This window comes from Camelus ferus, chromosome 12 (assembly GCF_009834535.1).
Source record: "Camelus ferus isolate YT-003-E chromosome 12, BCGSAC_Cfer_1.0, whole genome shotgun sequence".
In the NCBI taxonomy this organism is placed as follows: domain Eukaryota; kingdom Metazoa; phylum Chordata; class Mammalia; order Artiodactyla; family Camelidae; genus Camelus; species Camelus ferus.
This window is the reverse complement of record NC_045707.1, coordinates 65,314,262-65,328,967: the sequence shown is the minus strand read 5'-3', so window position 1 is coordinate 65,328,967 and position 14,706 is coordinate 65,314,262. Positions and strand designations below refer to the sequence as shown.

Genomic DNA, 14,706 nt, shown 5'->3' with positions numbered 1-14,706 from the left:
TATGTGGGTCTTTGGAAGGACACTTGGTGGCCTGTGATCTGGGGGGCGGTGCTATGAGCCTCATGCTGGAGTGATGAAGGAAGCCTCCCAGCTCCTGCTGGCCGAGAGCAGCGCAGAGCTCCCCGGCATGACGGGCCCCGTGACCTTTCTTCCTAAAGTTCCCGTGATGGAAGGTCTTGTTGCCAGCGCCCAGTGCCCATCTCCTTTCTCTGATACTCATGCTTCTCAATATGACAGCAGAAACTGTGGTTTAAGAGCAAAATGGTTTAAAGCTTAGAGCATGCAGAATAGAATACATTAAAAGAGTCTTTATTTCCCAGTTGGGACGCTTGGATGTACCTTTTAGGCCCTTTAAGACTTTTCCTCCTCCTTATTTGATATTTAAAGTGTACCTTTGGCACAGGGTTAGTACAGTCCAGAGGCCCAAATATAACACCCCTTAAAATGCCCCAAAACAATTATAGCCGAAACATGAGATGATAGTCTGTAAGCACCCTCCTTATGTTGCTATGTGTTAGAGAAGGTCAGTGGAAAAAGCTAGGTCTTAGGTTCTGGGATTCACTTGGACTGAGACAGGCTGGTAATTAGAGACCAGAGGACATTCATGGAAAGTGCCATGCAGCCATTAATGTCCAGCAGATGGAATTTGAGAACTGCGTCTGTGGTCAGGAAAATGGATTTATTTTGGGAGCCTGCAGAGCCACGATCAGTGCTACCAAGGCTGATGCTACCTGGCTGTGTGACCTTTGGATACTCACCTAACCTCTCTGTGGCTTAGCATCATACTTGGTAAACTAATGACACCAATACTTAGTCTACCTGCTTTACGAGGGTGTTTGGAAGTTCAAAAGGAATAATATGTGTGGAAAAGCTTTGAAGAGTAGGAGATACAAAAAGGACCCTGTCAATGACTGGCAGACTTTCAGAGCTGGTTTCCAAATCATCATCGACTTCTTGCACACGGTTGGAGGAAATAATAGTATCTGTCTGAAGGTCACTCCGTGCTCTCCTTCCAGAGTGTCCTTCAAAAATGTTATTACACCTTGAAGCTGACCCCTAGCAATAAACATGTTGGAAAGGATGACTGTAACCGTCATTTAATGGTGAGACGAGGGCGTTGAGTAGATGGAGAGGAAACATAAGGACAGGGGGAAGTTGGATTTTTTTCAGAGAAAGACGATAAGGCCAATCAGGTGGTGGGACTGCCCTGACCTCGGCTCCCAATGTCATTTTTTTGTGCCATTTGCAAACATTGTCAGATCCTGCAGTAAATGTTATAACATTATAAATCACGAATGCAGAAAGGCTGAGAGTGAGAAAGGTTGTGGCATGTATTGGGCTACTTTTGAAGGGAGGAGAAGGGCCAGCGGGGGAGAGAGAATAGGTTATGTAAAGCTCAGCAGGCTTGTTGGTTCTCGTTGATTCTGGAAGGAGGGAGATCATGCATTGTTTCTATAGGGTCAGATCGATGTCAGGATTGGGGTGTGTTCTTATTTTAAACTACAATGTTTAAAAAAACCCCAACAACCCCAATTTTCAAAATATCTGCTGAACTTCTACAAAACCATCTGCCCCACGGTCTCCCTTGCCAATGGCAAATCTGAGGGCATGAGCAGCGGTGACTAAATTAAGGCCTCTTGAAAAGATGTTTGGGCTGGTCAGGGGTGCAGAAGAACACACTGCCTGTGGCCATAACAAAGAAGAGGCAGGGCACAGGACGGCGGCAGGTGGCAGCCGACCTTCAGACCTCTTAGCACGTGTCTGATGTGGAAACACCAAAACATCCCTGATGGCTTGAAAGATTTAATGCCTATTTTTCACAGCAAGCTTTTTGCAAAGTGACCCCCTTCTCCTGAGTGTGATCAGACAAATATAAAGCCTGTCTTTCTCTGTGGCCACTTTTCAAGTGGTATTTTGACAATTTAAATTCAAATAATAAGAGGTCATTGTCACAGGACTGAAATGAGGAATTTAGGAAAATGATATTTAATGCAACGAGTTCTACTTCCTCGGGTCAGATTTATTGTTTTCAAATTGCCAGCGCACCCAAAGTCGGGCGGCTGCCTTGGAGGGAACCAATAATTTGCATGAAAATCTATCAGGACAGAAGCACGTGTGCTGGAGTGTTTATTCACAGGCAAAGCAAAATGTATTCTTCAAACCCATTAGAGGCCAACACTGTTATTTTTAACCTTCTGCACTGCAGAATCTCCACCAAAGCTGTAGCCAAGGGCTTACAAAATGAGTAAATAACCCTCATGCTAAGCTGGGAGGTGGGCGGGGTGGGGGGTGGCGAGCATTGTGACAAAAACCCGGTGGACAGAAGGTTGTGTCCACCCAGCCCCCTCCCTGCTCCCCGGGCTGGGGGACAGTTCCCACTAGTGGAGCCTGATGGGAAATGGCTCAGTCCGGAGAGCTGGCGACCTTCCCGCTGCCTCTCTGTTGCCTCTCAGCTAGTTTGGACTGAAGATGATGGCGAATCTAGTTAAAGAACTGGCATTTCTAGCCTTATCTGCTCATCCCGCCTCCACTGGCTGTCGCAAAAAGAAATTGTGGCCCGAAGTGGGGGTTCACTTAAAGCCCCTGCCTCTCAATACTGTTGGATTCTATGGGAATTTTGTTAGAAAAGGGAATTACACCATCTCTACCCCTCACAGCACTTTCAAGGTAAAAGCCAAGCGCCAACGGTGACGCCTTGTCGGCGTATGCAAGAATCCCTGAACAAGTTCTAAAATTATAAATTTAATGCACATTCATCTCCCTGAGAGCTTCCATCTCTCCTTCCTTTCTGGTACATTAAGTGAAAGTCAATGTTCCAAGAATATATTTTTGTTGAAGTTAGTGATTCAGAATTGGAGATATTTTGGGTTGTTTATGACACAAGCGTGCAAAAGTATATATATCAGACTATGCATTTTCCTGTAAAGTTAAAATATTTGTATATAGCTGGCTAAGAAGGGATTACTGACGAGAGCATCCATCTAGAAGTCTATTTAACCACACTTCAGTGAAGTCTTTGCTTGCTGGAATATGTATTTTGATATACTTGAATTAATATCACTAACAATACTTCTAATGGTACTGTACAATCTTAAATGCTTTGTGAACATCCAATACATACGTGTATGATTGCAAAAATAGTTGCATTAGTGCTAAATATTCTTAGGACTCTTGGAATGAAGATGGATAGGTCAAAGTCATGGTTTCCAGGTACATGGTCGTAGTTTCACAGTACCAAATTAATATCAGATGAATTCCTCAACTCCCAACCCGAAGGAACTCTCACAAAAATTGGAATATTTCTCCTCTTTGTCAAATGGATACTTAACTGATGTCACAGACCCATTGCCTAAGATCACGACAAATGTGAGGATGTTTTGACATACTTGAATCACGGCAGAAAACCCAAGAAGACAGTCTCTTGGAATAGGATTGCAGCCAACAGTTTAAGGTTCCCGGGCTGAGAGTATGATTTTATCCATTAGCAAGACACAGTGAGCACACTCCTCCGTGTCACCCCTCACGACACACTTGAGTGACCCAATTCATCAGCAGCTGCAGCCTCTCTTCTCCAGAACTTCGAATCCTGCAGCTGCTATGGATGGGTGTTTTGTTAGGGTTTTCCCAGTGCCTTTAAGGGAGTATCGCTGCTTTCCAGTTGGCCATTCAGATTTCCAAGACAGGATGAAAGGGAGTTTTGAGAGGTTTTTAATGTCCATGTGCTCCATTCCTCAGAGCCTTAAAAATCTGTGCTAATGATAATCCCAAATATCTAAAAAGTAAGAATTTTGGAGTGAACTCAGGATGCTAGGATGTGAAGACAAGCACCCTGCCTCAAGCTCGCTGTGGCAGGAAAGGCCTGGACCTTATTTGTTTGTTTGTTTTAAAAAGAAACATATTTTCAGCGGTGCTGGCTTGAGTTTGAGCATCCTAGGCTTGTTTTGGTTAAGTGAAATTTACCAAGCGTCAAGTGTCTACTAGCGCCCGAAGAAGACCTGTTTTCATTTCAGGATTTGGGCCTGTTTTCTTGGTGTGTGTCTTATGAATGCCTCTTTTTTGGCTGCTTGTGGGCAGTTTTCTTAATCTTGGTCACCAGTAGCTCCCAGGCCATTCCTCGCTGTCCCTTACTGATTCCTGTCTGGTTTATCTCCTCTCCATAATCCAGACTTCTCAAAAAAGTAGTTCATGACGAGTAAATGAATTAAGGAACTATTGTGAGGTTTTTTGTTTGATTTGGGGGTTTTTTAGGCATGAAAATGGCATTGTGGTTAGATCTGCTTTACGATGGTCCAGTGGTGGGGAGGGTGAAGGTGGGTGGGAGGATGGAGGAAACCAGGCTGACCATGATAATGGAAGGTGGGTGATGGGTACATGAGGTTAATTACAGTTTGTTCTCTACTCTGTATACGTTTGGAATTTGCCATTATACAATTATTTTTAAAGTAGTTCCACTGGAAATCTTGATCTCCTTGCCTCCCAGTCACTCCTCAACCTCCTGTAATTCAGCTTCTGCCCAACACTCTCACTTAAGTCTCCAATGACCTTAAAATGCAAACTCCCATGGTGTTTTTCAGACCTGATGTTGGAACGTCCACCACTGACCCCTAAGACAGGGCATCCTCTGGGTTCTCTTCCTGCATCTCTCCTGACCATTCCTGCTCTCTTTCAAGGACGCCTTTCTCCCTCTGGCCTACTCACCTGACCCCGTCCTTGGGTGGTCCCTCTCACTGTCTCACACACCCAGTGCTGATAACAGTCAGATGCATCCTCCCGCTTGGATTTTGTCTCTGTTCTCACTGCTGGCTGGGCCGTCTCCCTGTGAACTGTCCACAGATGCCTCAAATGCAGCCCATGCAAAAGGAAGCTCATCACCTCCCCCCAACGGCAGCTCTTCCTCAAGACTCTCTGTCACCCTTGGCTCATTACCAGCCACCCTGTCATTCTCAACTCCTCCTCTTTTCTCGAATGTGTCCCTTCCGCCATCTCCACTGTCTACACGCCTTGTAGGGTCACCCGAGTCAGGCCCTTATCCTCTCCACTCTAAACCGTACTAATGGTCAGCTCACTGGTCCCTGGCTCTGGTCTTACCCCAGCCATCCATCTTTCAGCCAGATAACCTGCCTGAAACACAACTGTGACCATGTCACTTAATAGCTTTGGGACAAGGCTGAAACGCGTTCCTCAGACTATAAAACCCTCCGTAACCCTCCCTCACCTCCCTCCCTCTCCAGATTCATTTCTTGGCTCTTCTGCTTTGCATATCAAATTGTTACTCTAATAGAAGCGCAGCATAGAAAAATGGTTGCCAGGGGCTGGGAGGCTGGGGGGAAATAGAGATAAACTAGGTAAAAGCGTGTTAATGTTAAGCTGTGAGGTAAATAAGGTCTGAGAAGCTAATGGAAACATGGTGACTAGAGTTGATAACACTGAATTGAATAATTGGAATTTGCTGAGAATAGAACTTAAACGTTCTCATCAAATATATATATATATATATATATATATATATATAGTGATAGATGTGTTAGTCCACCAGATGGGGGAATCCTTCCACAATGTATACATATATCAAATCACCACAATGTGTACTTTAATTGTCTTATGATTCTATATGTCAGCTATACCTCAATAAGCTCAAATTTTAAAATATTTCTGCTTTGAATATACCATAGCTCCTTTCCGTCTTTGCTCATGCTGGCCTGCATGTACCCTCTGCTGGAACCCCCCTGCTCTCTGTGTTGGCTCCAAATTCATTCTGAAGGATGCACATTTGACTCCCCAACTCCAAGGGCCTCCTTCGACTCCCTGGACTCTGTGAAGGGTACCTCCCCTGTGTTCCCAGAAGACTCGGCATTTCTCTGTTGCTGCGTGTACCACATCGTGTTATAACCTGTCTCCTCTTTATGTCTGTGAGCTTAGAAGGTGTGTTTTTTGGTTTTTTGGTTTTGTTTTTGCCTCTCTCTAGTGTCTGACATAGAACCTACCATACAAGAGAACCTCCAAGAAATTTTTGCCTGAATAAATGAATGAGTACGTTCCGTATGTGAAGATAAAAGGAAAAACATGGTCAATTAAATTTGTACTTGAGATAAAAGGTGGGCGGAAGTTATTTTATTTCGATAATGTATATTCGGTAAATGTGTAGAAAGTAGGGCAGTATTTTGAATGTATTCCTGAATGTAAGGAACAAAGGAATTGTCTCCAAGGAGTTTCCTTTTCATGTGGAAATGAGTAGTGCTCTGAATGTGAAAGAAAACAGGAGACAGAGTCATCCCTCAGGTTCCCTGGGACGGTACTTCTGCTGAGTTATTGAAGTGCCCTTTCCTCGCTCTTGGAATTTCTGGGCCATTTCTGGGAATTGTGATTTACACACCTGAAAGGTTGATCTGAAAAGATAAGGCAAATTTGATTTCCGAATGAAATATGCTGGGAACCTACATCCTAAATAGAATAAGAAAATAAAAAAATCCAGGAAAGGATATTATATGCCATCAAGCAGCAAACACTGACACGTTTGCATCCGTACCACACTGACACCTTGTCTTCCTCCTAATGCCAGGAGCTCGCTGGCTCAGGCATCACCAACCTCCTGTGCTACAGAAATCCTTACTTCTACTTCCCTTTTCCCTGAGCCTCGGTCAGATGGTTTACTTGGTACTGACATGGCACTTGGTGAGCGAACAATTCACTGAGTAGGGAGTTATCTTTTCGATTTTAGAGGACATCTCTTGTTTTTGCCAGCCCGGTAGACCATTCGCCCTTCTCCTGGTAATAGCACGCTGATTTTGCTCCAAACATCACCTACTCTATATGGTTGGTTGGGGCTGACCACACCCCTTGGTCCAAAGATGGACACACAAGGCAACCTTAGCCAATCAAAGTATTGTGTCTTCCTTTTGATAGCTGTTGGTTCAAGAATGGGCATGTTAGCCACGCCCAGCCAGTTGTCATAAATCCCAGTGCTTTAAAGAGTTGGAAAAGAGATGTGCTCTTTCCACAGGGTTTGCTCAGAAGATAGGCCGGGCGCTGGGAGCTGCTGGCTGCCATCTGGCCTTTCTGCCATCACGAGGGGGAAGCCTGCCTGACACCTGAGCCAGTGGAGAGAAAAGTAGGATTGAGGGACAGAGAGGGCCACACGGGTCCTGTCTGATGAGCACTAGTTAGGTAATATGCCTGCTAGACCCCTCCATGGTGTCTCCATTGCAAGGTCACCCACGCACTTTTTGGCCTGGTGTGACTTCCTTATTCCTGTTGCCTCCTGCCTAGAAAAGTCCTTCCTTTGTCCACCTCCTTGGAGCGCCTTTCTATCTGCTAGGTTGGATGCTGCTCCATTCATGGGTCATTAAATAAAGACAATAAGATCTTTAAAATTGACACAATTGAACTTTAGTTTTTAACAGTAGGGAAAGAGGAGGGCTCAACAGTGTGGAGGGAAGAGAAAGAAAGGTCATAGGTGGCGGCAGCACAAGCTTGCTTCCCAAATCTGCTTAGAGCTGGCCTCAGGGAACAATGAACCATAGTTTTGCCGAAAATTATGAGAAAAAATTTGCAAAATTCTACATTTTTTTAGAGGGCTTCTTTTTACTTTCCTAAATCTGTCCACACTCTTCTCTTTAAGATACTTGGAAACTGTGGCGTTTGCCTTCAGCAAATATACTTAAACTCCCCCACATTCACACATCTCTCCAAAACCAAATACATTATCAGATTTAATAAAATTATTCATGAACTATACATGTTTTACTGCAGGCCCCAGCCCATTTATTTAAAGCTCATAGCACACAGGGACAGATTGTTATGTTAAAACCACTGAACAGAGACCGGCTTGTATACTAAACGTGTCAGTTTCATCAGATTATAATCTTCGAGAAAATTTCGGATAAAATTTATCTTATTCCTGAAGGCTTGCTTGTCTCAAAATAGCCTAACACAGCACCTGCTCATGGTATATGCTCAGTAAATACTTGTTAAAATACATTTAACTCTGATAGTCATAATTAAATAATAAACAATTTTATAATTAAATAAACCACTCTTCAAGGTGGAGGGGAAGAAGAGAATAGTTTTATGACTATTGGGAAGTTTGCTGTGGTATAAGAGCAAGGTAAAATGCAAATTACCTCCAAACACACACACACACACATGGACACAGACACATACAGAGACACAGAGACACACAGACACACACAGACACACAGACGCACACACAGACACACACACACACACACACACACACACCCTATTTAAACCAACCAGAAACTATAATCTCTTTACTTTCTCACTCTCTTGGGCTTATTAATTATGTCTGAAAATTTGAAAAGGCTACCATTAAAAGATACAAATAATTGAGAGTTCTCATGAAAGTAACTTCAAGACCGGAGCATAAAGAGATCAGAACAGTGATCTACTTATTTCCCCAATATGGATGGTTTTTAAAATGCACTCACCCCATTTGGATTGTTGACCCCAGAAACGAGGGTATGCAGTAGTCAGCAGCTGCCAGCGTGTACGGCGGTCGAGCGGCAGAATCATCCCAGTAAATGTCCTTCTTCATCTTGGGTAAGCTCATGTGCATTTCATCCACGGCTAAAAGGGACACCTAAAACCACCGTTACCGTATTAGAATAATTCACATGTGAATTGTATAAAGGAAGAGAGTAAGTTCCAGTGCGTGGATGGGGTTTGGAGTGAGGTAGAACACAGTCTGAATGAGTGAATGTACAACTGTCTACAGTTCATATTTGCTATAACCAGGGCTGCTACAGTGAGTTGTACATGGCACTTACTGCACGAGACCACTTGGCAATGGGGGTCAGTGGGGCCATAAGACTGCCCAGACTAGGTTCGTCAAACCCCATGCCCCACAGTGGAGGTGCATCTTATCAGAAGCAGGAAAGACACCTTTTTCTTCTTTGCTCAAAGTTACCTTACTGTCTAGTGGCTATTCTGACAGCAACCACGTAATCCTAATGTTACAAGGAGTTGAAGATTTCCACACCCCTTTCATCGATCCAATAAGTACGTTTCTTCTTCTCTTTCTTCTTCTTCTTCTTCTTTTTTAATGGCAGTACTGGGGATTGAACCCAGGACCTCATGCATGCTAAGCATGAGCTGTACCCTCCCCACAAGACACATTTATTCTTGATATCATTTCTTATGTGCCCTGAATTTTTATTTGTTTACAAAAGTCTATCAACAAGCCTATACCACTCGGGGTTATAGTGGTCTCTCCTCTTGACTTTGACAAAATGATGCGTGAATAAATTATTAATCCTCTGGGAATCCCATTTTTACACAAAGTGAGTGACGTGGGCGTTACGCTTCCTCCTTAACTGGCTGACAGTGTGATTGTTGGAGGTCATCTAGAGGTCATGACTTGCCCAGTGAGCTGTGAGCTGGACCAGGGCAATCAGAGGCTCCTCTGCGCCATCTCTGGAACATCCATTCCACCTACCGTTCCCGTAGTGGGAGCCGCTTTAAGGACACAACCTTGAGAGAGTAATGTGTTTTGAATACCTAACTGAACCCCAGTAAGGCCTCTGTATCAATTTTTGAGATCCTGGTGGGTAGGTGTGGAGTTCTGTTCATCTCACATCCACCCAAGACAAGCCTCTTAAGTAGGCTCCCTTGCTTATTAAACCTCCCACCTACCAATCTGGAATGGTCTGCCTTTTTCTTTGGTCTCTCCTTGCCCTCTGTGTACGGGGCCAGTTCGTGAACAGACAGTGATCTATGGTGAAGTGTTTGACCCTGTTTAAGAGCTAAGCAAGGGCTTGAAACCAATAAACAAGTTGAAGGCCTTTCTCAGTCTGTGATTCTCAGAGAAGAGAATGGTCTGAGGAGAGTCTTTCCTAAAATGAAAATTCTCTTATGCTGCTTCTTCATGAAAAACCTCTCTGGAATAATGCCTCGGGGTAAAGGCCCCATGGGGTCCGTTTGGTGCAGTTCAAGATTTGAGACATAGGCTAGTGTGACCCATGTTCCCAGTATCCGGCTGCTGGACATCTGAGTGTAGGGACCTACATGACATGAGCTTGGGAACTCGCACTGGATTGTGTCTGGCTGCTGTTTTATGTCACTGTTAACCTTTTTAGGTGACAATAGGAAACAGAATAAAGAATGAATTAAAATATTATTCTGTACTGAGATGGAAGAAGCTATGTGAGGCTAATAAAGAAACTTACAAAGAAAACTGGCTTGAAATTCTACTTCAAAGGGTCTAAATTTCACTGGCACTGAGATCCAGGACCTGTGAGGTTCCAAAAGGACCTTGACACAACGTACTTAATAGCCAAACTTCCTTCATCTGAGGCTGAAGCCCTCAAGTTCAGGGGGCTGCAGTTAGGGCCTGTTTAGATTCAAAACATCACATGTGATTTATTATTAATGTTCGTAAAGGAAAGAAAAGCTCCTCTCACCTGCAGGTTTCTGTCAATGCACCAGTTAGTTTCAAAATCATCATCATCTTCTCCAAAAGGGTTGATGAGCTGCTCTGCTACCTGCAACAGAGAACAAAGGATAGGTCTGCCATGGGGCTCGTGAGGACCGAGAATGGAGGTTGAAGACGGTTCCTGTTTCACTCTCTGCTTTCTCTCGTAACAGGAAGCCAGGAGGGGAGTCGGCTGTTCTGCGGACACAGGTATTTGCGAGCAAGCGAGGCGGGACTGTGAGACCGCTAATTGCACACCCGCATAGGCCCGCTCTCCCACGGCTCTACCTGTGCCGCCGGCCCCAGCTGGGAGAAGCTCCGTACTGCTTAGGGGCCAAATGATTGCTTCTCAGGTACGAATCAAGCCAGTGAACATCGAAGGAGCACTGACGACATGCTAGGCACTGTGCTAGACAGTTTGAGGGGTACATAATCTGTGCTCTTTTAAAAAAAATTTTTTTATTGAAGTGTAGTTGATGTACAGTGTTAGTTTCAAGCATATTGCAAAGTGATTCAGTTGTACATATACATACATACATATTTTCTTTTCAGATTATTTTCCATTATATATTATTACAGGAAACTAAATATAGTTCCCTGTGCTATATACAGTAGGTCCTTGTTTATCTATTTTATATATAGTAATGTGTGTCTATTAATCCTTAACCCCTAATTTATCCCTCCCCGCCCTTTCCCCTTTGATAACCATGGTTTGTTTTCTATGTCCATGAGTCTGTTTGGGTTTGTAAATAGAATTTGTATCTTTTTTTTTTTTTTAAGATTCCGCATGTAAGTAACATCATATGATATTTGTCTCATAGCCTCTGCTCTTCAAGAATTTACAGAGGCCCAGGTGACCAGATAACATGTAAACACAGGGAAGGTTAAACAGCAAAGAAAGACTTAAATTATAATTAAAGAAAATAATACAAGGAGATTCACAATTATTGGACACGACTGCTAAACAAATGAGTCAGAGAGCGACTAAGTCATAAAGCTGGAATTTGTCTTACTTAGCTTTACCTTAAAGGACTTACTGCCATCTAGTAAATTACTCAGAAGTTACATAGCTTCCTGTATCTTCCAATAGTTGGTCAACATTAGATGGTCTTACCATGTTCCTGAACTGAGTAGCCTTCTTGATGAGAGATTTATATGCCAAGTATGACTCACCTATTATTCTCCGTTTTGATTAATTACTTTTACTTTTTATTATCTGGACACGTGTGTGTGCGTGATTTTACACTGGGCCTAGACGCGAAAGACGTTCAAGTGTATAAAATAAAGTCACCATCGATTAGCTGAGCTCCTAGATTCTGAGACTATTTGGTAGAAAACCTACCTGTGTGTCTTTTTAGGATTTAAGTCTCACCACTTAGAGCAGTTGTGTTCAACCTTGGCCGAATGTCAAAGTCACCTGGGGAGCTTTTAAAGAAAATTGATGGCTGGGTCCCTCCCCTAAAGACTCTGATTGAATGGGTGTGAGGTGGAGCCCAGGCATCAGAATTGGGTGAAGCTCCCAGGAGGGTTTAATGTGCGGCCAGCGTTGAGAACCACTGACTCAGAGGAGTACGTGCCCCTTGTTGTGAGGGACAGCCCATGGCGGGGCCGGGGCCCCGTGTCAGTCAGCCTCACAGTGATGTCCACGTCCACGTCCTTCACTGCACGTTCCAAGGGGCTGTCTACCCTTTCCTGCCGGCGGTTTTCCTTAAATTAAATGGGCCACTGGATGGGTCCTGAAAATACTTTTGTCATATCCAGAAGTTCACTTTTATGGAGTCAGTCTTGAATATCATATCAGAGTCCACACTTAACTACCAAAATGATACCCATGTCTCTGAGTTGACTATGTCACAGAAATACCCTCTACTCACTGGGAGGCCCCATCAGCAACTACTGAGTAATACACTGTCCATAAGATTAAGATGGGTTTTCTGTACTTTGAAAAGCTTTATAAATATTACAATGGTTAAGACAAAACAGCTGTTTAGAAATTGAGATACAGAGCACTGGGTGGGAAAGCTCTCTTCTCTTAGGACGGCCTACCTCTTAATGGAGCTAAGACTGTCTTCCCATACTTTGCCTTCAAGGAAAGGAAAAGAATGTTAATGTTTTAGAGAGCACTTCGGAAGGCAGGAGCTGCTAACTGTTCCTTCCAGGCTGGCCGAACACCTCATTCACATGGACACAAAGTGAAGGGCAAAAAGCTCATCACAACTCAGGGGAAAGGACAATGAAAGACCAGCATGGCTGAGTGTTTGGGCCAATTGTGGTGATTTTCCGTTTATAAAAGTAGAGTCTACTTTTTTTTTTCTCTAATGGGAAATGAGAGCTGTTGGTCTCTCTTGCTTTTTCTCCATCTCAAATGGGTAAAAATAATTGAGTCACTGTCCTCTGGCTAAAAATGGTTTTGCCATTTGTAAAACACATGCCTCTACTCTTTGGAGCATAATTTGAAATGCTAACATATAGATTTTTCCTGGTTAAGATTCAAACCCATGAAAGTAAAGGCATCTGCAGGGAAGACGCTGCCACAACCTGGAAGGCCTGGACCATGCCAGTGGCAGGTGGCTACTGGGAAGGTCAAAAATCTGAAAATTCTGTTTTGGTAAAGTTATCTTCCAACTGTCCTTAGATTTCCATTAACTTGGTGAAGCCACTGTCTCTGATCGTTTTCTATCACGTACGAAAGAGCTGGAAGATTCAGGCATTTGATATTTACATATACATCTAAGGAGGGGTGGGTGGGGGAGATGGTGGTGGGAAAAAATGAGATTCTACCCTGATGACTGGACTAGCTGTTTTCAATACTCTGGCCTGTTTTTAATTTCATGGCAAATCCAAACACCATCATTAATCCTGGTCTTTCTGACTTTATTTATTCTTTTTTTTTTTTTTCCCCCAGTGACTTTCTGATTTTATTCTGATGAATTTTTTTAATTGAAATACAATTGATTTACAATGTTGTGTCAATTTCTGGTGTACAGCATAGTGATTCCATTATACATAAATATATTCTTTTTCATTAGAGATTATTGCAAGATATTGAATGTAGTTCCCTGGGCTATACATTAGGACCTTGTTGTTCATCTATTTTATATATAGTCATTTGTATCTGCTAATCTCAAGCTCCTAATTTATCCCTCCCTACCCTTTCCTCTTTGGTAACCATAAGTTTGTTTTCTATGTCTGTGAGTCTCTTTCTGTTTTATAAATAAGTTCATTTGTATCATTTTTTTTTTAGGTCCCACATGTAAGTCATATCACATGGTATTTGTCTTTGTCTGACTTATTTCACTTAGTATGATCATCTTTAGGTCAATCCATGTTGCTGCAAATGGCATTATTTCATTCTTTTTTATGGCTGTGTAGTATTCCATCATATCTCTCCCCCCCATAGATAGATAGATAGATAGATAGATAGATAGATAGATAGATAGATAGATATAGATATCCGCCACATCTTCTTTACCCAGTCATCTGTTAATGGACATTTAAGTTGCTTCCACATCTTGGCTATTGTAAATAGTGCTGCTATGAGCATTGGGGTACATATATCTTTTCATATTAGAGTTTTCCAGGTATATGCCCAGGAGTAGGATTGCTAGATCATATGGTAACTCTATTTTTAGTTTTTAAAGGAATCACCATACTGTTTTCCATAGTGGCTGCACCAAATTACTTTTCCACCAACAATGTAGGAGGGTTCCCTTTTCTCCACGTCCTTTCCAGCATTTATTATTGTTCGTGGACTTCTGATGAATTCTTTTGAGTCTCAGTTCTGGTTTTGAAAATGGGATGCATTTAAAGTTGTGGGACAGCTAGTGGGATTTCAGGAAATAGAAGCTATTTACAGAGGTGAGCAGAACTAAGATAATAATATAGTCCTAATACTTAAGTCTGAGATACAAGGATTCCTATTTACTCTCTTTTACTCTTCCTAGTTGCTTTTTGTGGCATAAATATCAATGCAGTTACAGTTATTACCTTAATTACATCATCGTAATCCTAATGGGAGCGCACAAAGACTTAAAACAATCAATAGCCCTAAAAGACTGTTCTGGTAATGTCTTTGCGTAAATGAGCTGCTTCAGACTGTCCCACAGTACTCACCACATCCCCGTCACTTTAATCCCCAGTTGAAAAGTGATAACATCTCTGAACTAATAAATGTTAAATCTACCTTTGACTCATGAATGAGAGATTCAGTTAGGGATCAGTGTGCAGAGTTTGGAACATGATGAAGATTACAGAGCAGGTCTCAGACATGGAGACTG

At 42.8% G+C, this 14,706-nt stretch overlaps 2 protein-coding genes across 3 annotated transcripts in view; one reads left to right on the top strand and one right to left on the bottom strand.

Annotated features, from left to right (window-relative positions):
* The window catches only part of RAB3IP (RAB3A interacting protein), a 149,245-nt gene that overhangs the window by 29,724 nt on the left and 104,815 nt on the right, over window positions 1-14,706 (top strand). The gene's annotated exons all lie outside the window — the stretch shown is intronic.
* Window positions 1-14,706, bottom strand: part of BEST3 (bestrophin 3) — a 44,016-nt gene that overhangs the window by 9,202 nt on the left and 20,108 nt on the right. Inside the window, 2 exon segments of the mRNA XM_032493788.1 lie at window positions 8,448-8,599; window positions 10,419-10,499. Coding sequence (XP_032349679.1) covers window positions 8,448-8,599; window positions 10,419-10,499 — 233 coding nt within the window.